Genomic DNA, 23,706 nt, shown 5'->3' with positions numbered 1-23,706 from the left:
AAATTAAAATAAATTAAATTTTCTGTTTATACTCTGGCATGACAACCAAGTCAATAGAGTTTACAATTAATCGTCAATACAAATATTTATCGTATTTAGTAGTCTTTTTTTTAGTTGTTGGCGCATCGGCTTCTGTGGCTATAGTGCACCTCCCAAAGTTTTTGCAGTACTTTGATCCAAGCCTGAGGCGGGATTCGAACCCGCGACCTTTGGGTTGCCAGGCAGGCACTTTACCCACCAGGCTATCCCGGTTTGAACCCCAGTCCACTCAACGAATGCATGTTATGCACTCTCGCTCCTGACCACTGGGCTACGTCAGGTCTCTTCTAGTTTTGCATGTTTCAAGTTAGTGCATGATCATGCCCTCAATACTTGGTTCCTTCCCAAACTTTTGCAGGTTTTTAATCTACTTTGCTGCCTGGCAAAATTTTATCTGTTATTTTCATCACATTTCAAAATGTTCCATCTTTTGGTTTTCCTTTTTTACAAATTTTAACATTAAAATATCAATTTATACTTTAGTAATTATATGACGTTTGAAGTAGAATTAGTATAATATTTTATCCTATGATAAAATGGAATAATATGTTTTGCTGGTCAGGAATGTGTTTGCTTAGTGGCTGTTTAGAGGCTATCAGCCTCTAAACAGCCACTCAGCACCTTTCTAGGTTGAGGGGCTACTGATTATTATTATTATATTATATTAGCATTATTATATTATATTAGTAGAGGAATACAATGCAAGAAAGTAAGCTTATGCAGCATCAGCCAAAAAAAAAAAAAAAAAAAAAACCCTCCTATTTCAACCCTCCATTCATTCCAAATGCCTGTCCAGCTCAGCCCTAAATTTATTTAGGCCATCAACTTCCACAATGAACGTCTGTTCCACCAATCAACCACCCGCTAGCTAAAGGCAAATTTCCGCACATCTATTCTACAACTGTCTTTCCTCAATTTTAATCTGTGACCCCTCAGGTTCTTAACCTGAGCAAGAGGAAGAATCCCATCAGCATTCAGCTTGCTCAACCCATTCAAGGCCTCATATACCTCAATCAGATCACCTTGCCGGTGCCTACTGTCCAGGTGCTGCAATTTGTGGAACTTAAGCCTTTCTTGGTAAGAGCACCCCTTTGTTCCCCTCACCACTCTTGTTGTCCTTCTTTGTACACGTTCTAGCAACCCAACATCCTTCCTGAAATGAGGCCTCCAGACCTGTACACAGTACTCTAGGTGCAGCCTGAACATTGTCTTGTACAACAGGATAATCACCTCCCTGTCCCTGCTAGCAAAATTCCTATACAGGGTGTCTCAAAAATATTGGTACAAACGTTTAGGGGAGGTAGGTAACATCTAAAGGAATGTGAATCGCATAGGAACCCATAACCGGAAACGTCACTGTAAGTCGGCAGACGGCGCTGTTCATCAGTTCGCGGGAGGGAAAATTTCTGGTTTACTTGTTCAAGCAGTAGTCGCCGCACGAATAGCATGCATCGATATATGAACTGTGAGCTGACATGCACCTAGTGTATGGATTAGCAGAGGGCAATGGACGAGCCGCTCAACGAATTTATGGAGAACGCTTCCTAGACAGACATGTACCTGACCAACATTGATTTGCAAGTGTGCATCAAAATTTGTGCGATTATGGGTCATTTAGAGGTAACAGAAGTAGTGCGGGCAGACCACGTTCGACATGAACTCCCGCCATGGAAGAAAGTGTGTTGAATGCCGTCCAGAATAATCCTACTACCGGCAACATGTGCTGCTGCCACTGCCTTAGTAGTGTCTCGTTGTAGTGCACACAGCACGTCTGGCACACGATTCCTTACACCCCTTTCATCTCCAAAAGGTTCAGTTACTGCTCCCCTAAGATCATCCTGCACGTGTGCCTTTTGCACAATGGTTTCTCCAAGAAAGTGTTCAAAACGAATTTTCCACCTATATTTTGTTCACGGATGAGGCTTATTTCACTCAGGAAGGCTTATTCAATCAGCGTGTGGCTTTTGCGCAGTGGTTTCTCCAAGAAAGTGTTCAAGACTTGAATTTTCCACCTATATTTTGTTCATGGATGAGGCTTATTTCACTCGGGAAGGCTTATTCAATCAGCACAATGCTCATGTGTGGGCTCACAACAACCCACACAGTGTGCACCCCCATGCGGACAACATCGTTTCGCAATAAATGTGTGGGCAGGTATGGTCGGTGACTACTTAGTCGGCTCATACCTGTTACCATCCTGCATGAACTCTGCTAAATATCGGACCTTTCTTGAACACGTTCTACCAGGGTTGACGATGTTCCAGCAAATGTGAGATGTAACATTTAGTTTCAACATGACGGGGCACCTGCCCATTATGGAAGGTGTGTTCGTGACCATTTGAACAGGCATTTTGGGCGCTGATGGATTGGCCGTGGTGGATCCGTTGCCTGGCCCCCACGTTCACCTGATTTATTGAGCCTTGATTTCTTTCTGTGAGGGGTGCCCTCAAATCTATTGTGTATTAATTGCCTGTGGAGACGGAAATGGATCTCGTGGTAAGACTTGTCTATGCTGCTGCTATTGTCAAAGAAACTCCAGGTGTGTGTGTGTGTGTGTGTGTGTGTGTGTGTGCGCGTGCGCGACCGTGTCCGCCAATCCATGCTGCGTCGGTGTCACGCATGCATCGTGTCTCATGGTGGAACCTTCGAGATCTGTCATAACATCATGAAATGCATCCATCTCGTACTCCATTGTTAATATTATGTCAAATAAATGTTTGCCACTAATTACTGTCGTGTCATTTCTGCTTCTTGTGCCTCTGTTACTACTTTCCCGTGACGTTTCCGGTTATGAGTTCCTGTGATTTACATTCCTTTAGATGTTACCTACCTCCCTTAAACATTTGTACCAATATTTTTGAGACACCCTGTATATCATTGACAAGACTCCATAACCTGCCCTGGTAGCCCATCTGCACTGCTCAGCAAACTTCATATTTGACTGCACAATTATCCCCAGGTCTTTTTCACTTTCCAATTCCCTGAGTGTAGTACCACACAGTTGGTACGTTTCTCTTGGGTTATTGCTACCCATACGCATTACTTTGCATTTGTCAATGTTACCCTTCAGTTGCCACTTCTCAGCCCATTTGCCCAACTTTTCTAGATCCATTTGGAGTAGCATACTGTCTTTACAGGCCTCCGTAGCCAAGTAGTCAGGCGCGGGGATGCGGTAGCATCTTTGAGTAGACTGGGGTTCAAGCTCCTGACTGCTAAATACGGCTGATCTGCCAACCCGCACTGGACCAGCATGGCAGATTATGGTCCATTTCCCTCAGCATGAATTGTTGGGGAGGCTTCCATCCTGCAGTGGGTTGATAATGGCTGCAGTTTACCTTTTTTTTTTTTTTTTACTGTCTTAACAATTCTGCCAACCTTTATATCACTGCAAACTTGAACATTAATCCTGATATACCTTCATCGATATCATTGATGATCACACAAAACAACAATGGGCCCAGCGCCGAACCCTGGGAAACTCCACTAATAACATTTGTCCACGAAGAGCAGTGTCCATTGATTACCACTCTGTCTTCTCCCACTCAACCATCCCTTTATCCATTGTAGCAACTTACCCTTAAATGTCATACCTCTCCAATTTTTACAGCAGTTTTCCATGTGCAACAGTATGAAAAGCTTTCCTGAAATCCAAGTATATGATATCAAAATTATTTTTGACATTCAGTTCGTTTTTGTGACCATATCATATTATCCAATCAAATTGGTCAGACAAGACCTCCCTTTAACAGACCAATGTTGTTCCTTAACTATTACTTGCAGTACTATGCAGACAAGACAGCACAGTCGTGTCTAGATGATCCTGCAATGCTTCTTTAACCAGCGATTCCATTATTTTCCAAGAACACAAGGTTAAACTAACAGGTCTATAGTTATTTACGTCACCTTTTGAACCCACATTGTGAATTGGTGATACATTTGCACACCTCCAGTCCAAGGAAGCTCTCATAATTACAGCTAAAGGTTTGCTTACTTCCTTTGCTGCCTCCTTTAATATAACTGGATAGATCCCATCCACCCCAGGTGCCTTCCTTATGTTTAACTTCAACAATTTCTCCTCCACTTTGCTCTCAGTTATTACAAAATCACTTAGCTCCCTGTCAGAGTTTGATAAACTTCTGGCATTCCCCTCATTGAATAACTCCTCATGTGTGAATGTAGATGCAAAATACTCATTCAGTTTATCAGCTACCTGAGCATAATCATCAATAGTCAACCCATCTATGTTAAGTGGTCCAATCTGATTCATCCCTTTCCTTCTAGAGTTTACATAAGTAAAGAACTCTTTGCATCCTTTGCCAAATATTTCTCGTAATCTGCCTAACCTCCTTTGTGACTTGATTACAGACTAATTTATATCTGCCATAGGCTTCTCTGTCACCATAATTTATGTGCATCCCATTCATTTTTCTTCTCTGCCACGAGCCTCAATAATTCATCGGACATCGATTTAGGTCTGAACCTGGAACAGTATTTCTTCGTTGGAATGAACTAAGAAATATAATAGTAATAATCTAAATAGTTACTAATATAATTAATGTAAGTAATAACTATAAGCAAAACTAACCCTCTCTCTAACCTAACTAAAAGAAACAAATTTCCTACTTCCACTCCTGCCTACACAGCTGGCACTTGCAGAATTCACTTTAAATGTTGAAATATTAATTTTATAATATATTGATATAAAATTTATAAAAGAATACCTTGTTTGTAGTATAAGCATCCCATACAATTAGCTTTCCATCCTGTGAAGCTGATACAAGATACCTAAGAAAGACAGAACATATAAACCATAAGAAAAAATTTATTTTATTTTTACTTGTTATCCAACACACATAAAAGGTATTATAACCTATGGCATCACATTTGGTATCAGTTTGTAATACAGTGAAACCTCTCTAAGATAACCAACTTCAGTTCCATGCATATTTGGTCTTTTAGAGGTGATTGCCTTCCAGAAATGTATAAAAAAGTCAGATATATCATAATATAACAAAAATTTTAATAGGACAATAGAAATAAAAGTCTTATTTATATACAGTAAGACCCTCACATCCGCGGGGATATGTTCCAGGACCTATTGTGGATGGCTGAAACTGCACACCTGCTGATCCCATGTATAACATGATTTTCTTGTACATACAAGGGTGGTTCAATAACTCGCACATAATAATGTTGCTCGGTTGTCTGCCTCATACGTATAATAAAGTTTATTTTTTTATTTATTTAACACACATTAAGACATTACCAACATTAAATATGGTAATAATAAAGTACAGCAGACTCTTGATTTACTGGGACACTTCAAGACTCCAAATTAAACAAAAAAAAAAAAAAAAAAAAAAACCAAACACAAATCATAAAATTCAAGTAATAACTAGACTAGGTATAAACAGATATTTTGCAAGTCATAAATAAGCAAGAAGAACCGGCATTATAAGTCGTCATTGTCAGATTAGTATACCTATTATCTTGCCACCCCCGCTGGCTTCCCACCTTCCGCTCAAAAAAAAAAAAAAAAACCCCAAATGCTTAGCTCGATTTAGGTTGGCAGGGATGTTAACGACAGTAAAGACAGTATGCTACGCCAACTGGATCTAGATAAGTTGAGCAAATTGGCTGAGAAGTGGCCACTGAAGTTTAACATTGACAAATGCAAAGTACTGCATATGGGTAGCAATAACCAAAGAGAAACCTACCGTGTGGTACTACATTCAGGGAAGTGGAAATTGAAAAACCTGGTTATTGTGCAGTCAAATAATATGAAATTCGCTGACAGTGCAGATGGGCTGCCAGGGCAGATCATGGAGTCTTGTCAATGATATATAGGAATTTTGCTAGCAGGGACAGGGATGTGATTATCTCGTTATACAAGGCAATGGTCAGGCCACACCTAGTACACACCTGTGTACAGATATGGAGGTCTCATTTTAGGAAGGATGTAGAATTGCTAGAACGAGTACAAAGAAGGGCAACAAGATTGGTGAGGGGAACAAAGGGGTGCTCTTAAGAAAAAAGGCTTAAGTTCTGCAAATCGTAGTGCTTGGAGAGTAGGCACCTGCGAGGTGATCTGATTGAGGTGTATAAGGCCTTGAATAGGTTGAGCAAGCTGAATGCTGATGGGATTCTTCCTCTTGCTCAGGTTAAGAACCTAAGGGGGCACAAATTCAAATTGAGGTAAGACAGTGGTAGAATAGATGTACGGAAATTTGCCTTCAACCAGCGTATAGTTGATTGGTGGAACAGACTTCCAACTTTTGTTGTGGAAGTTGATAGCCTAAATAAATTTAAGGCTGAGCTGGACAGGTATTTGGAACGAATGGACGGTTGAAATTGGAGGGGGTTGCTTTTTTTTTGACTGATGCTTCATGAGCTTGCTTTCTTCCATCGTATGCCTCTACTAATGTTAATGCTAAGAGGTTTGAAACGTCAGAGATATTTATAATGTTATTAAAAAATTCTAGTGCTACTGCTTGAGAGATTTCAATCAATAACTATTATTATATATATTTTTTAAATGCAACTTGTCACTTAGAGAGAGATCTGAGTTCAAATCTCAGAGACTGGAGTTCTTAAAGGGGTTTTCAATCAGAGATGCAATTCATCATCATCATCATCATCAGCCATTTTCAATCCACTGCAGGATGAAGGCCTCTCCAGCAACTTTCCAGTTCCTTCTGTTTTGAGCACTGGCCATCCATTTACTACTCAAAAACTCATGAATTTCATCTATCCATCTCCGCCTTTGTCTTCCAGGTTTTCTTCTAGCTCCTCTTGGGTACCATTCTGTTATTTTCTTAGTCCATCTGTCATCATGTCTTCGAGCTATGTGTCCTGCCCAAGACCATTTTAGTTCTTTAGTTTTGATAAGAATGTCCTTTACTTGAGTTTGCTGCCTAATCCATGTGTTTCTCTTCTTATCTAACAGCCTGATTCCCAATATAATTCGTTCCATTCTTCGCTGTGTAGTTCTTAGCTTCTCTTCCATTCTTTTGGTGAGTGCCCAAGTTTCACTTCCATAAGTCATGATGGGGAGTATACATTGATTCATTATTTTACGTTTCAGACAAACTGGGATATTGCTCTTCAGTATGTGACTATATTTCCTGAATGCTATCCATCCAAAATTTATTCTTCTCTTGACTTCCAGCCATTTATCATTATTACAGCTAATAACTTGTCCCAGATAAGTATATGACTCCACCTTTTCAATTACTGCTCCTTCAATCATTATTTCCCTTTCTGTGGCATACTTGTTCATCATTACTTTTGTTTTGGCCATATTCATCTTTAGTCCAAAATCCTTACTAACTGTGCATAACTGATTAAGATTTTCTTCTAATTCTTTGGGATCGTGGCTTATGACCACAATGTCATCTGCAAATCGTAAATGGTTTAGGTACTCTCCGTTCACATTGACTCCTTTCTGCGACCAGTCTAATCTTCTGAAAGCTTCCTCAAGGGCAGCAGTAAACAGCTTCGGAGATATTGTGTCTCCTTGTCGAACTCCTTTCTCGATTTTAAATTTCCTACTGTCTTTGTCTAGTCTAATAAAGGATGTAGCACTCTCATATATTTTCTTCAAAATCATAATATATGGAGTATCTATGCCTTGTCTTTCTAGTGCCCGAAACATTGCCTTATGCTGTATGGAGTCAAATGCCTTTTCATAATCCACAAATGCCAGGCATAATGGTGTTTTATATTCATTTGCTTTCTCCATTAGCTGTGATATTACGTGAAGGTGATCCATAGTTGAGAATCCTGTCCTAAAGCCAGCTTGCTCTTTCGGTTGATTCTCATCAAGTATTCTTTCTAATCTGTTAGTAATGACCCTTGTGAACAACTTGTAGATTTGGGATAACAAGCTAATTGGTCTATAATTTCCAATTTCTGATTTATCTCCTTTCTTATGCAGCAAAACTATGATTGCATTATTCCACTGCTTAGGCATCACACCTTTTCTAATGCACTTTGTGAAGAGCCTTGCCAGTTTTTGTGTTATGTCTCTTCCTCCCAATTTTAACAACTCTACAGTAACTTCATCTTCCCCCGGGGCTTTCCGATTTTTCATTTTCTTCAATGCATGTTCTACCTCATCAGGAAGAATATCGGGTATGTCGTATGTGTTGCTACTTTGCAGTCCATCTTCCCCACTGCTGGTATCATTCCCTCGCTCCTTGTATAATTCTCTATAGTAGTCTTCTGCTATTTGAATTATGCCTTCTCTGATTTATCTTCTCTGTTTATAAGTACACCATCGCTATTCTTCAGTTTCAGTATCATTTGTCTTTCTATATTACTGCTCATGGCTGCTGATTTAAATCCTTTGTTTTCCCTTAATGCTTGTTCTACTTTTCTTGCGTTAAATCTTCTTATGTCCTCTCTGAGTCTCTTTCTAATGGCTTTGCATAACTCAGTATACTCAATTTTCTCCCTGTCAGTGTTTTTCTTGCTCTTCATTTGTCGTCTTTGGTTCATCATGACAAGTGTTTCTTGACTAATTTTTTCTTCTTTGGATTTCTGTTTCCCTATAGGTTTCTTGGGCTTTATCACTTTCAGAAAGTTGTAATATTCCTCGTCGATATCTTGGTCCTGAGCAGTCTTCAGAAGCTCAAACTTGTTCTTAAGTTCCAGTACATACTGCCTTTTCTCCTCCTCTGTTATTTCAAAGACCTTTGTATTATTTACTCGAGTCAGTTTTTTCCTTTCCTTTCCTACATCTATATCAAGTGTACATCTTACCATTCTGTGATCACTTCCAACATTTACCTTATTCAGGACGGTAACATCATTCACAATATATCTTCTGTTAGTGAGGATGAAGTCGATTTCATTAGTTGTTAATCCATTTGGACTCTTCCATGTCCACTTTCTGTTCACCCTTTTCTTGAAAAAAGTGTTCATTACTGACATTCCTTGAGATTCTGCAAATTCCACAAGTCTTTCACCTCTTTTATTTCTTTCACCAATTCCAAAATTTCCTATAGTTCCTCTTTCTGCACTGTTTTGCCTTTTTCCAACCTTAGCATTGAAGTCCCCCATAATAATAGTGTAGTGGGTTTTCTGCTCATCTAGAAGACTCTCAATTTCAGTGTACATTTCTTCAACCTCTTCATCATCATGGCTCGATGTTGGTGCATAAATCATTATAATCTTTAGCTTGTACCTCTTAGAAATCTTGAGTATTAGTCTTGACACCCTTGGTGATGTACTTTTGAATTCCAAAATGTTGTTTTTAAAATCTTTATGGACCAGAAACCCAACTCCACCTTCACTCCTTTCACTGTTTCCATTGGTGTACAGCAGATTTCCACTTGATAAACTTATAAGTGATTCATTTCTTCTTCTTGTTTCAGCCAAACCGATGATATTCCAATTCACATTTTCTAATTCCTTTTCCAGCTCTAATATCCTGTCTTCACCGATGAGTGATCGTACGTTATAACAGGCCAAGTTCAATCTCCGTGCATGGCAGCCTGGTCGTACCCAGAGATTCTTAGCACCCTCTGCTTCCACTCTGATCCTCTCGCTGCCGTAAGAGGGAGAGTGAAAGCTGCTGGGGACTGAGGGCCATTTGTATTGTTGTGCTCTCATTGCTGGAGGGTTTGGTCTTTTCCTCTTCACACTGACCAGGCGTCTTGAAGAGAACCACTCTACACGTTCGTTGCCACCTAAGTGACGTAACAGGGCTTACCATCGAGAAGGTGTGCATGAGTGGATTTTAGGGAGGCAGGCCAACCGGACTTCTCCTAAATCTTCTGTAATAGAGAGATATTGGATCCATCAGTGTTTTAGGCTGAGTGTCTGATAACACACAGGATACCTGTTCCCCTCTAAGCCCCTCTCTAAGAGATGCAATTAGCCAATTTCAAATGAGGGCAAAGGGGAATCTTGAGGGTATCATGGACAATCTTCCAGTGATAATAAGTTGAGGCTGCTAAATGGAAACCTAAAATACCAGCAGAATTGATATTCACCCAAGTCTTACTTGTGATTTAACTGTGCCAAATTTCAGCAAAGTCTGGTCATCCTTGCACCTTCATGCTGGTAGAACCATTAGCAACCATGGGTATATATCCCATGTACAACGTCTAAAAATACTATGCACTGATACATTATAATGTTGTTGGAGGTGACAGGATGAACACAGAGGTGAACCAGTGTGAGCAAGGGAAAAAGTGTGGCATCTGCACCATAAAAAGGAATAGCTGTCTCCCTGTGATGCCAGGAAATACTAGGCAGAAGCCAAAAATTTTCTAATTTATTTCACAAATACACATCATTTTCAGTTCTAATCTCACAATGATTCCATTTACAATCTGGAAGCCATTATTCTAACAAATTCTATAATTTTAACATATAGTTAGTATATGTTAAAATATAGTTAATATGCTAAATTCCAGCTTTTACTGATGGTATTTTTGAAAAATGAATTATAAAAAAATTCATCCAAAGAAAATAATCACTGAAAGCCTGCTTGCCTTACCAAGAGAAGATAAAAATGATGACTGGAAAACTGAAGATCAAACAATAAAAATCATATGAGAATACCCTAAATGGCTCACCAAATAATGAAAACAGTTCAGATAACAAAATCAGCAACAATTCTAGAACTTCTATGTCAATCAAATTACACTTCAAAATTGTAAATTGCATATCATATGGAAAGCTTCCTAAAATTGTTAATCTAAGCCTCCTCCAAATTCAGATGGGATCACTAATCCTCCCCACAAATCTTACTGATGGTTGAATAGGTAACTGGATGCAGTTCATAAAATTGTATACACTGATGTTCAAAGAAAGTGCATCATCTAGGAATTTCACATTTCTAACCCTTTTTAGCAATGGTATGTTACATTAATGACTAGCATCACAAATAGAAATATAAACAAAATATATTTATTAATAGTTAAGGCAAAGTTAAGTAATATTTGACAGATGCTCTCAAAATATTCCAAACTGAGCATTTGCAACCTTCATACAACAGTTTTGGTAAACACGACAATTATGGCTGAAATATTATCAGAAGCCCTCAATTTGTTTCAGCTTATCATTTTAAATGGAAAACAAAATGAAAAGTCCAACTGCCCCTGATCACAGCAGCACACCGTCGAGGCACTGACAAGATCAATTTCTGAAGATAATCAACTGATAGTTCATGGTTCCAAAAATGAAGTATGGCTTCAAGTTCTCGAAGGGTCTTTGGTTTCTTTTTGGCAACTGCAAATTCCACACGATGCCAAGTTCTCTATAAGATTCAGGTCCGGGCTGTTTCCTGGCCAGTTAAGAGTTGTAATGGACCATTCTTCTCACCTGTAACAAATGCATGAGCAGCTAAGACTATAATGTGCCAAGTCCAAGTAAACCTGGAAGACAACAACAGAGATGGACAGGTGAAATTCACAAGTTCGTGGATAGTAAATGGATGGCCATTGCACAAAACAGAAAGAACTGGAAAGTTGATGGAGAGGCCTTCATCCAGCAGTGGATTGTAAATGGACGATGATGATCCCTTTCCCAAAAACAAAAATCAAGATGAAGTGGGGGAGGGGGTTATATCTGTTTTCATTATTTCTTGGGATCTTATGTTTTGTTGTTTGGTTTTTAGGAGCATCAGAAACTAAGGCCATATTGCTCCGGGATATGCGGTGGTCATTCCCTGACCTTTCCGCATCCTCTGTATTTGGTGGTGATGGGCTCGAACCCCGGTCTACCGGTCTAATTAAGAAGCATGTGCTATGCACTGCTGCTCCTTCCCACCTGGCTACGGAGGTGCCTTTGGGATCTTATAAAAAGCTAAATAAGTGAGAAAGTGTTTTGAATAGGAGTGAAGCAGAGATTAAAAAATGCAGGACTTCACATGATTCACTATATGGTGAGAAGAAAGGAGTGGTAAAAGCAAGATAGACCACTATAAACAGAGGAATTTTATAATGGGAGTTTATTGTAATAAAATTCTTTTCATGCTAACTGAAAAATAAATAAAACTGATTTTAATAGAAAAATAAATACATCCATAAAAATATAAATAAAAGCAATAAAAATAAACATATAAATTAAACAAAATATACATTCAGACTATTTTATATAATATTTTGCATACAAACACACAAGAGTACAGGCAGTTCTCGCTTTACGAGTTTTTCCCGGGTTTACGAGTTTTTTTTTCCCCAAGTATTAAGTATCAACAAAATAGAAAATATGAACATTAATTGCAAAAAATGAATGTTAAACATTCATAAATACCGCATTCCAAACCACAAGCGTAGCTATACAATATAGTGTACCCCGTTTTACGATATTAATCAGTTCCAGAGACACCATCGTATCATTAAAATATCATAATGTGAACACATTGTTTTTTGGTAATTCATTTCAAGATCTTGGAAGTTGAAATTTTCGCTGTATAACTAAGCTATTTATCTCTAAAATGTCATTTTTAAGGTCATGAGTGTGACCTTAAGGCCATATAAAAGGTCGTGAGTGTGGTCTGTAAATTGTATTAGTTATCAATTCAAATCATTAAAATGCACTACACTTTCATCGTTATCATATGTTCCGTTATAAGAATCAATTTTAAAAGCCTTTGTGATATTTTTCTAAAAAACATTTCTGGAGGTCACGACCATGAAACAATAAAAACAATTTGCACTTTTCTGGTTTACTGGGCTTTTCTGTTATTGCAAGCAATTATAAACGGGTAGTAAACTCAATCTTCTTACATTTGTGAAAATACCGATAGCTGGAATTGTGTAGTTTTTACGCTATTATGTTGAAATGTGTTTCCCCTTTACTGAAAGCTTCAATCGTATAAAAAACAAATCAATTTTCAGAATCTTCTCTTCGTTCCTTTCTTTTTAAGCTTCGTAAACTTGTTACTCCACACGAATGTTAGTTGCAATTTGTGTGCTGTTAAAAAATGCTTAAGCATGCAATCGTAAAAGAGAAGATTACCTTGGAAACAAATGCCTCTTGAAGCATTTCTGAAGACTCCTCGTGCAACAAACAAACGAGTGCCGAGCCAATAATGAGTGATCAACGAATGTGCATTTAGTCGATGATGAAGACTAAATATTCTTTAACATTTGTAAGTTGTAAATAATTTCTATATTATTATAATTTGCTTGATTTTACAGGCTATGTTTTCATTTCTTTCGATAAATCAATAACTATATGTTAAAATTCTATAATTTTAACATATAGTTAGTATATGTTAAAATATAGTTAATATGCTAAATTCCAGCTTTTACTGATGGTATTTTTGAAAAATGAATTATAAAAAAATTCATCCAAAGAAAATAATCACTGAAAGCCTGCTTGCCTTACCAAGAGAAGATAAAAATGATGACTGGAAAACTGAAGATCAAACAATAAAAATCATATGAGAATACCCTAAATGGCTCACCAAATAATGAAAACAGTTCAGATAACAAAATCTGTTCAGATAACAAAACAGTTCAGATAACAAAACACTGTTTAAACATAAACTAATTAGCTAACTAATTTCATTGTTGAGAATGTAACCCCTATGTTTATGGGAAATAAACTACTGCTTTACAAGTTTTTGCTTTATGAGCGCGGGCTAGGAACGAATTAACTCGTAAAGTCGAGAACTACCTGTATGTGCAAAATAGAGCAGCAGAATATTATTGAATTCACTCACAATTACAAAAATTTGTTCTTGGCCTGGATGAACCATTAATCACTCATCCAGTCTCCAAGAACACAACTGGCTTTGCTTCTTCTCTCTTGCAATTCCTCCCTTTCTTCCTTTTCCAAAGACAAATACGATGTACCACTCTAATATTATGTTGTCACGTTCAGTCATATGGTTCACTTCTGCCTTTTAAAACTGTTCACATTAGTGAGTTTACAGACAGGCACACAGCTCTAGACACGGCATTCCTCTGTTTTGTACATTTGTGTATTTTTTGCTTTTATTTATATTTTATGGTTGCATTTATTTCAATTCATGTTTACTAATATAAATCAGTTTTTTACGCTGTTTAGTTAGCATGGCAAAATTTTTTATTACATACTTTATCTACAGCAGTAACTTGTCCCTAATGTCACACTACTCTAATGTGTACAGCATTCTTTCATACAGAACAGTTTCAAAAGCTTTACTGAAATCAAAATATATGATGCAAAAAATAATTCGATACCATATACTTGGATTGCAGTATAGCTTTTAGTAGTAAAATAATAAGAGGAGTTTACCTCAATATAGTATGTAGAACACTTCCATATGATACCCTCCAGAAATTAAAACGGAAAAACCGACAACTTACCGGTACATTAGAGTAAAATATAAATAATTAAATAATCAATTTAACACAATTCAAATCAATTTAAAACAATTAAAATTCAAATTAACGCAATTAAAATAATCTAACGAAAATATTTAAAACGATTTTTCTTCCTGAAGCTGACAACGCTTTTCGACCTTATGTCATGATCACAGGAATGAAAATTACCAAATCGGGTTAAACTTGAAACTTAAATTAATTAATGGCACAAACAGCTTAACAGATTCTTTAAAGATACCGAATTTAAAATTGTAGCTAGACCAATACGGAAGTTACACACTATACTGAACAATCGGCCGGTTCTTTCCGCGTTCGCAACACAAATTAATGATCTGGTATACAACATTTCTTGCGGTGATTGCGACTCGTCTTACCAAGGTTCGACGCGATTTTCTCTTAATATTCGTGGAAATTAACATGAAGCCTCAGTTCGTGCTTCTTGTTCAGCAGCGTCAGAATTAGCCTTTCATGCCATTAAAGAAAAACATACCTTTTTATTTAACGAGGCCAAAATACTTAACGTTCAACGTAATTATAGGCAACTATTAATTGCAGAAACCGTTGAAATTAAATTACACGAGAATTCTGTTAATGTTCGGCGGCCATATTTGAGCTCGATGTGTGGACTTTTTCGCGCATGCGCGAAGACAAATAATCACTATTTAAGTTTCAGGTTTAACCCGATTCAGTAATTTTCGTTCCTGTGATCACGACATACGGTCGAAAAGCGTTGTCAGCTTCAGGAAGGAAAATCGTTTTGAATATTTTCGTTAGATTCTTTTAATTGTGTTAATTTGATTTTTAATTGTTTTAAATTGATTTGAATTGTGTTAAATTGATTATTTAATTATTTATATTTTACTCTAATGTACCGGTAAGTTGTCGATTTTTTCGTTTTAATTTCTGGAGTGTTCTACGTACTATATTGAGGTAAACTCCTCTTATTATTTTAATAATATTATTATCAACGTAGAACATATGGAGTATTACAGCTCTGATTCATACTATCTGGTATAGCTTTTAATACTGTTCCACATGAAAATTGCCGTATAAATTGTGGCATTAGGGTAAGTTACTGCAATTAAACGGATAGTTGAGTGGCAGAAGACAGAGCAGTTATCAATGAGCACTGCTCTTTTTGGACTAACGTTAGTAGTGGAGTCACCCAGAGTTCAGTTCTGAACCACTAATTGTTTTCAATATTTATTAATGATAAATATGAAGGCTTATCAAGTTTAATGTCTAAGTTTGCTAATGCTACAAAGGTTGTCAAAATATGCTACTGCAACAAAAAAAATTAGGCAGATCGCTGAGAATGTGGTAATTACACTCAAGGCAGTGGAGAGCAAAAAGACCTACTGTCTAGTTAACTGTGCAGTCAGACATGCAGTGCACAAAGGCAACTAGGGCAGTTCACAGGGTTTCAACAACATATAGGAATTTTGCCAGTAACACCAAGAAGGTAATTATCCCATTGTGTACAGCAATGATTATGCTGCACCTTAAATAATGCATACAGGTTTGGAAACTTCGTTTTAGGAAAACATGGATCTGATGGAACAGGTGCAGAGAAGAGCAACAAGATCAGTCAGAGGACGAAAGGGGTACTCTTACCAAGAAAGACTTCAGGTCTAAAAACTACAACATCTGTAAACTAGAAAAGTGAGAGGAGACCTGACTGAAATATTTAAGGCTTTAAGCAGAATGTGTAAACTAAATGCTGTAGTAAACAAATTTGTAGAAGTTTTAAAAAAATTCTCAACTCAGTGTTTTTTTTTTCCTTGTAAAAATGGTGGATGAAAACTATGTTAAGATGATGAATAGGAAAATGAGAAGGGAGGAATCCGCATCCAATGTAATACTGGAGAGTTGAAAGGTTGGCTATATAAAGACAATGAAATAGCATACAAATGAAACTTACCGAGAATCGGAACCCCAGTGCATGGCATAAATCTTTGCCAAATGACCTCGTAGTGTTCTCCGGGTTCGCATTTGGATTCTGCCAACAGGCTCCATGTTTGCTGTGGCCTGAACCAAAGTGGTGTCACATGCTGCTTTTCGTGCATCCTATTAAAAACAAAGTAACAAACACCAAATTACATTATTAAATATTCAACATACGAAATGAAAATTCATTACATGAACAGTAACACATAAATGCAACCGTATCAGAGAGAGACTCATTTTTGAAGAAACTCTATCAGAGCACTATAAAAATAAACCTGCATGATGGCCATGAAGGGATGCAGATGGTCTGCAAGGATGGACACGTAACCTGGAATGTTGAGAGATGCATCTACACATACTAGAGGTCCCAATGTGTGCTAGCTGAACACACTCCAGACCATTACTGACCATCCACCTATCTGAACAGTTCCTTATTGACATGACGGGTGCATAGCTTCACGCGGTTTCCACCAGATACGCACCCTTGAAATGGGACTCATCAGACCAGGAGACCGTCTCCAATCATCCAAGGTCCAGTGCCAATGTTCTTTCGCCCAGTTGCGGCATAGAGTCCTGTGTTGTGGTGTTAGAAATGGGACTCTGGTGGGTCAGAGGCTCCCATAACCTATTATAGAATCATTAGGCGATCATTAACCTGATGGTCTTGGTGGAGACGTTTCTGGCATCTCTCTCATTGAAGTCGGCAGTGATTTGCACAACTGTCGCCCTACGGTTGGCTGAAACAATGCGAGACAGACATTGACAGCCACGTCCATCCACCACCTTTCTCCGCCCACAGCACTGTCCACAATGAGATGTTATTCCCAAAACGGCGTATTCCTGATACACTCTTGATGCTGTCAAACAGGGATAGCACAATTTCTGTACCACCTCTGTGATAGAGTGACCCATGTGCTATCATCCCTCTTTCAAAGTCGGTTAACTCCATACTGACAGTATGACAGTCTATGTGAATGCAGTGATATAGTGTACCTATATACCTGCCAAGTGGTGGGTTTGTCAACTAACAAGAAGGGTGACAGTGTTGCCTTGCCCATTCCTGGGCAACGCAATGCTGGTATCCCATGAATTTTGTCCTTTCAGTGTATATCAATAAATGATTTTTGATACTAGGAAAATTATTCTGCAATATTATTTGATTTCCCATTTAAACAGAACTGATAGTTGAAATCATTCTCTAGAAGAACCTGTTTTACTATACTGTAATTTAATATGGGAGGCCAATTTATAATTCTGAATTCATTTCATTAACCTCTGCAGGTTAATGAAATGAATTACTGAAATGAATTTGAAAATTAAAATCCAATATAACAAAGCTATTTTAAAAACACCTGTGTAGATACAAACTAAAAATAATGTAGCCAATCAAACAAGTGTTGGATCAAATGTTTTTTTCTTTCTTTCTGTTTTTTGTTTTTTATTATATTGATTAAACCGAAAGAATATTTTGCAAAGTGCCAATGCAAAAACATAGGTTTTCTAACTAGTGAAATTGAAAAGTGCAAAGAGTTCAAGTTTTTTAGAATTTTTTTAATGGGGGGGGCTCCTCAAATGTATGACAGTATTCCATGGTAGACAGCTTTCATATTTTTACAAGGTACCAAGAAATCTGGCTATTGTTAAGAAGTTAGTGCAATACATGCAGTGCATTATATTTCAGATGTATTAACAAATAGCAGTAACTCATGATTTATAATATTAAAAAAAGAGCAAAAGCAACAAATTTTATGTACAAATGAAGAACATTTCATTTCTGACAATCCACCACAGAATAATTCCTCCAATTAGCACATGGGCAACAAGCATAATATACAGTGCATCAATTACAATATATGGTAAATGGATAGCCTATGTGATATGCACAAAAAAAAAAGGAAACTGATAGATTTCTACTGGTCTAATTTTAAGAATTTCTGATAATGCATTTTGTGAAATGGCTTAAAAAAATCTTTTTAAAGAGCCAAATATAAAATTTTTAAGAAAATCTATCCACTACAAGCTGAGTTATTACATGCAGATATAGTGAAAACAATACACACCTTATGCATATAGGAGCATATTTTTTTGACTCAATGAGCCCAAAAAAAAAATAAGCAATAATTACTAAATTTCTACTGATCCGATTTTAATGAAATCTGAAAATGCTTGACAAATCCTTCTAGAAGGGCACAATATAAAATTTTATGAAAATCTATCCACTGGGAGCTGGGTTATTACATGCAGACAGATAGGCAAAGATATAATAATTACCAGATTTCTATTGGTTCAATTTTTAATGAAATTTGAAATGACTCAACAAATCTTTCTAAAAGAGCCCAATATGAAATCTCCTGAAAATTCATCCACTAAAACTGGAGCTAATAAATGCAGAGGGATGTAAGATACACATATAGCAAAGACAATAGGCACTTTACACATATATGCTAATGCACCTAAAAGTGGCCATGAGACAAATTCTTTTTTTGGGAGAGCAGGCTGTTTGTTATTTGGTTTTTAGGAGCATTAGCAACTAAGGCCATATTGCTCCGGAGATATGCGGTGGTCACTCCCTGACCTTTCCGCATCCTCCGTATTTGGTGGTCACGGGCTCAAACCTCAGTCTAATCAAGAAGCGTATGCTATGCACTGCTGCTCCTGCCCACCTGGCTACGGAGGCACCGGGGGGAGGGGGGGAGAAGGCAAGGTTAGTGAAATGTCTGCAAAGTGGCATTTAAGAAGCTCATGGTTAATATTCAAGTAGTTGTGCATTACAAGATTATCAAACAAGAAAGAGGAGAAATCTACTCTCGACAGCAAATTACAGATGGATAAAGTGTTCAGTCACTGAAAGAAGGCTAATGATAAGCAGAGAACAAATATAGTGGTCAACTAAAAGCAGGAGCTTTTTCACAAAAAGCAGAAATCCTTTGCAAAAAAGCAAGTCCAAACTGTGCTAGAAATTAAATTTCACTGATAACATACACATTTTATATAAAAATATAGCTATAGGACTGTTTATTAGTGCAATATTGCTTTCAAACATTGGCTTACCTGGATTTTTCTATCAGTGGATTTCTGTTTGGATTGTTTGTTGGATATCAACCAATTATGATACTGTAGCAGACTTAGTTCTCTTCAGAAATGTTCAGTCAAAGTTTGTCTATAATAATGGTACTGCTATTTAGACTTAATTGTCAAGAGCATTTCTAAAGCTTCACTGAAAAATATTCTAAGACTGCAGACAGATAAGAGCATAGCTTATTTCAACTGGCTTATATCTCACTCACTCTAATCAGCACAAAAATTTCCTTGGCTGAAAATAAACATGTTCTGCTGAGTTTTCTTGCTGCTTATCTAATAATATATCCACAATCAAACACTAATTATGTCATTTCTGGTCTAAGAGATTCAAAACCATGTTTCCATACAAATCACACATGTACAGATTTATCACAATATGCAGGCATACTCTCGAAAGCTGTTTCAGCTGTTGAGAACTTAAACTTAAAAAAAAAAAAAAAAATGGATGTACAAATGATGAAATGACTGACAAGATGGAATAGGTACCTATGCCATCTTGTCAGTCATTTCATCTCAACAGCAAACTACAGATGGATAAAGTGTTCAGGAGGGAGTTAAATTTCATTTTATTTTATTATTTATTTATTTTTTGGCTGGTGCAGTAAAGGCCAGTAAAAGCTTCCTTGCACCATATGACTAATACTAATTGGTCACCGTATCATGCTGACTGTTGGTGCAGACATGGATTGGCTACACTCAATGTAAATGCTTGATGCGGAAAGAAGCAGTGATGTCTGATCTGCCATGTGCAAGCTAATTTGACAGGAATGAAGCATATTGCCATTCACTACATTATAAGATAAAATGATTTGCACGCAGATAACTTTTGCCATATTCAGTAACCTCTGCCCTGCAGATTATGAATGTTGTGTGTCCTTCTGTGAATGAGTTATGAAACAGGTCAGTGATGAACAGGTTTGCAAGCGGTCCTGCAGACTGATGAAGAATAATTCACATAGAAAGGCATTTGGAACTGTCACAATACACATTAATGGAGAGGAATAAATTCACATTACTACTCTGTGGTGGCTTCAGCTTGAGTGGGGCATTAATTTATAGGGATATCCTTAGAGAAAATCATTGGTCCTACCTACTTCCAATTGTATGACTAGGAGCAGTGAAGCAATTTGGAGTAGAGAGGACCAGCACTGTGTCTCATTTTCGTCTACTGTGCTACCACTCAATAGGTGTTCTTGGACAGGTGCCATACAATAAAGTTCCAACATGATGCAGCTCCTGTACATTTTAGCACTTCTGTCTACCATAATTTCAATACTCCTTCCCTGAGAGGCTGTAGCAGTCCGACAGCTTGTCCATTCAGATTGCCTAATATCAGATTGCCATTGTTTTCCCTAAGGCCAACTAAAGGAACAAATTTACACCAGCTCACCTTTAAGCTTGAAAAATTTAGATGTATAACTCCATGCAGCCAACACCAGAGTAGATGTCCACATATTACACAGTATATCCAGTGATCTTCATTGCTGCCATATTGCTTGCTATGATATGAATAAAAAGTATTTCAAAAACTTACTGTAGGAATAAAACCTTCTTAGCAGCTGACTATCTATCTACATACACTACTTTAGACATACAGTGCATAACTGCCACATGAAGTAATGATGAACTATTATTTTCACTGACCATTTGTAAAATCATTTCTTTGAAGAGTGTTCATTTTTCATTATTATAAACACCTGGTATATTATGAACACAGTAATGAACACTTTTTTCAAGAAAAGGGTGAACAGAAAGTGGACATGGAAGAGTCCAAATGGATTAACAACTAATGAAATCGACTTCATCCTCACTAACAGAAGATATATTGTGAATGATGTTACCGTCCTGAATAAGGTAAATGTTGGAAGTGATCACAGAATGGTAAGATGTACACTTGATATAGATGTAGGAAAGGAAAGGAAAAAACTGACTCGAGTAAATAATACAAAGGTCTTTGAAATAACAGAGGAGGAGAAAAAGCAGTATGTACTGGAACTTAAGAACAAGTTTGAGCTTCTGCAGACTGCTCAGGACCAAGATATCGACGAGGAATATTACAACTTTCTGAAAGTGATAAAGCCCAAGAAACCTATAGGGAAACAGAAATCCAAAGAAGAAAAAATTAGTCAAGAAACACTTGTCGTGATGAACCAAAGACGACAAATGAAGAGCAAGAAAAACACTGACAGGGAGAAAATTGAGTATACTGAGTTATGCAAAGCCATTAGAAAGAGACTCAGAGAGGACATAAGAAGATTTAACACAAGAAAAGTAGAACAAGCATTAAGGGAAAACAAAGGATTTAAATCAGCAGCCATGAGCAGTAATACAGAAAGACAAATGATACTGAAACTGAAGAATAGCGATGGTGTACTTATAAACAGCAGAGAAGGCATAATTCAAATAGCAGAAGACTACTATAGAGAATTATACAAGGAGCGAGGGAATGATACCAGCAGTGGGGAACATGGATTGCAAAGTAGCAACACATACGACATACCCGATATTCTTCCTGATGAGGTAGAACATGCATTGCAGAAAATGAAGAATCGGAAAGCCCCAGGGGAAGATGAAGTTACTGTAGAGTTGTTAAAATTGGGAGGAAGAGACATAACACAAAAACTGGCAAGGCTCTTCACAAAGTGCATTAGAAAAGGTGTGATGCCTAAGCAGTGGAATAATGCAATCATAGTTTTGCTGCATAAGAAAGGAGATAAATCAGAAATTGGAAATTATAGACCAATTAGCTTGTTATCCCATATCTACAAGTTGTTCACAAGGGTCATTACTAACAGATTAGAAAGAATACTTGATGAGAATCAACCGAAAGAGCAAGCTGGCTTTAGGACAGGATTCTCAACTATGGATCACCTTCACGTAATATCACAGCTAATGGAGAAAGCAAATGAATATAAAACACCATTATGCCTGGCGTTTGTGGATTATGAAAAGGCGTTTGACTCCATACAGCATAAGGCAATGTTCTGGGCACTGGAAAGACAAGGCATAGATACTCCATATATTATGATTTTGAAGAAAATATATGAGAGTGCTACATCCTTTATTAGACTAAGACAAAGACAGTAGCAAATTTAAAATCGAGAAAGGAGTTCGACAAGGAGACACAATATCTCCGAAGCTGTTTACTGCTGCCCTTGAGGAAGCTTTCAGAAGATTAGACTGGTCGCAGAAAGGAGTCAATGTGAACGGAGAGTACCTAAACCATTTACGATTTGCAGATGACATTGTGGTCATAAGCCACGATCCCAAAGAATTAGAGGAAAATCTTAATCAGTTATGCACAGTTAGTAAGGATTTTGGACTAAAGATGAATATGGCTAAAACAAAAGTAATGATGAACAAGTATGCCACGGAAAGGGAAATAATGATTGAAGGAGCAGTTTGGTTTGGTTTGGTTTTGGTTTTATTGGCGCATTAGCTACTAAGGCTATAATGCGCCAAGACCATGTCATTTATAAAATAATTTAAACTTTCAGTGACCTAATTAGTTAGGTCACTATGTCAAGAAGTATAAGAAAAATGTAGATTTTATAAACGAGTAAAAATATTTATTGACTTTAAAAATCTAAAAATAGCAGACACATTGTCATTGTCGGATAAAATCTGACTGAGTGTATATGGCTCAGTCAGATGATTAAAAGCGGTAAGACGGATACTGCTAAAAACTGGACATTCGATTAAAATGTGTCTAATTGATAAAACTGTGCCACAAGACTCACACATAGGAGGGTCATCAGCCCTCAGCAAAAATGAATGAGTTAAATGACTGTGTCCTATGCGGGTCCGGGCAAGAACAACTTCCTCCTTACGATTCCTGCGCAGACTAGACTGCCACGGTTCAATTACAGGCTTTATACGATATAGTTTATTTCCAGTCTGTCTATTCCACGAGTCCTGCCGTTGGGAGTGTATTTTCTCGAGTATTCTTTGCCTGTAGTCTGTATAGGGGACTGACAGGCAGCGATTATTTCTGGGAATTGCTGATTTGGCTGCGGTGTCAGCCAAATCATTTCCCTTAATCCCAATGTGGCTAGGAATCCAGCAGAAGCGGATATCATATTCACGTTCACGGAGGAAGTGAATCTTCTGCTGAATGCTAGACAGAACTGGATGAGAATTAAATCTCACGGTTATTAAAGCCTGTAACACACTAAGAGAATCAGAATATAAAATGAACCGTTGGTTTTGGCATTTACTGATGTGATCCAAAGCTAACTCAACAGCGTGCAGCTCTGCAGTAAATATACTGCATTCAGAGGGAATCTGCTCCGATGTAGTGGTGTCTCTA

At 37.4% G+C, this 23,706-nt stretch overlaps 1 protein-coding gene across 1 annotated transcript in view; it reads right to left on the bottom strand.

Annotated features, from left to right (window-relative positions):
• Positions 1-23,706, bottom strand: part of LOC150085179 (guanine nucleotide-binding protein G(I)/G(S)/G(T) subunit beta-1-like) — a 121,988-nt gene that overhangs the window by 42,970 nt on the left and 55,312 nt on the right. The window contains exons 3-4 of the mRNA XM_090373917.1: positions 16,291-16,436; positions 4,761-4,824 (exon numbers count right to left, since the gene is read on the bottom strand). Of these exons, the coding sequence (XP_090230043.1) occupies positions 4,761-4,824; positions 16,291-16,436 (210 nt within the window). The remainder of the gene's footprint in view (positions 1-4,760; positions 4,825-16,290; positions 16,437-23,706) is intronic.

Source organism: Mastigoproctus giganteus, chromosome 5 (assembly GCF_048544385.1).
Source record: "Mastigoproctus giganteus isolate SK-2022 chromosome 5, ASM4854438v1, whole genome shotgun sequence".
NCBI lineage: Eukaryota > Metazoa > Arthropoda > Arachnida > Uropygi > Thelyphonidae > Mastigoproctus > Mastigoproctus giganteus.
The sequence above is the reverse complement of the archived record's forward strand: the minus strand, read 5'-3'. Positions and strand labels throughout refer to the sequence as shown.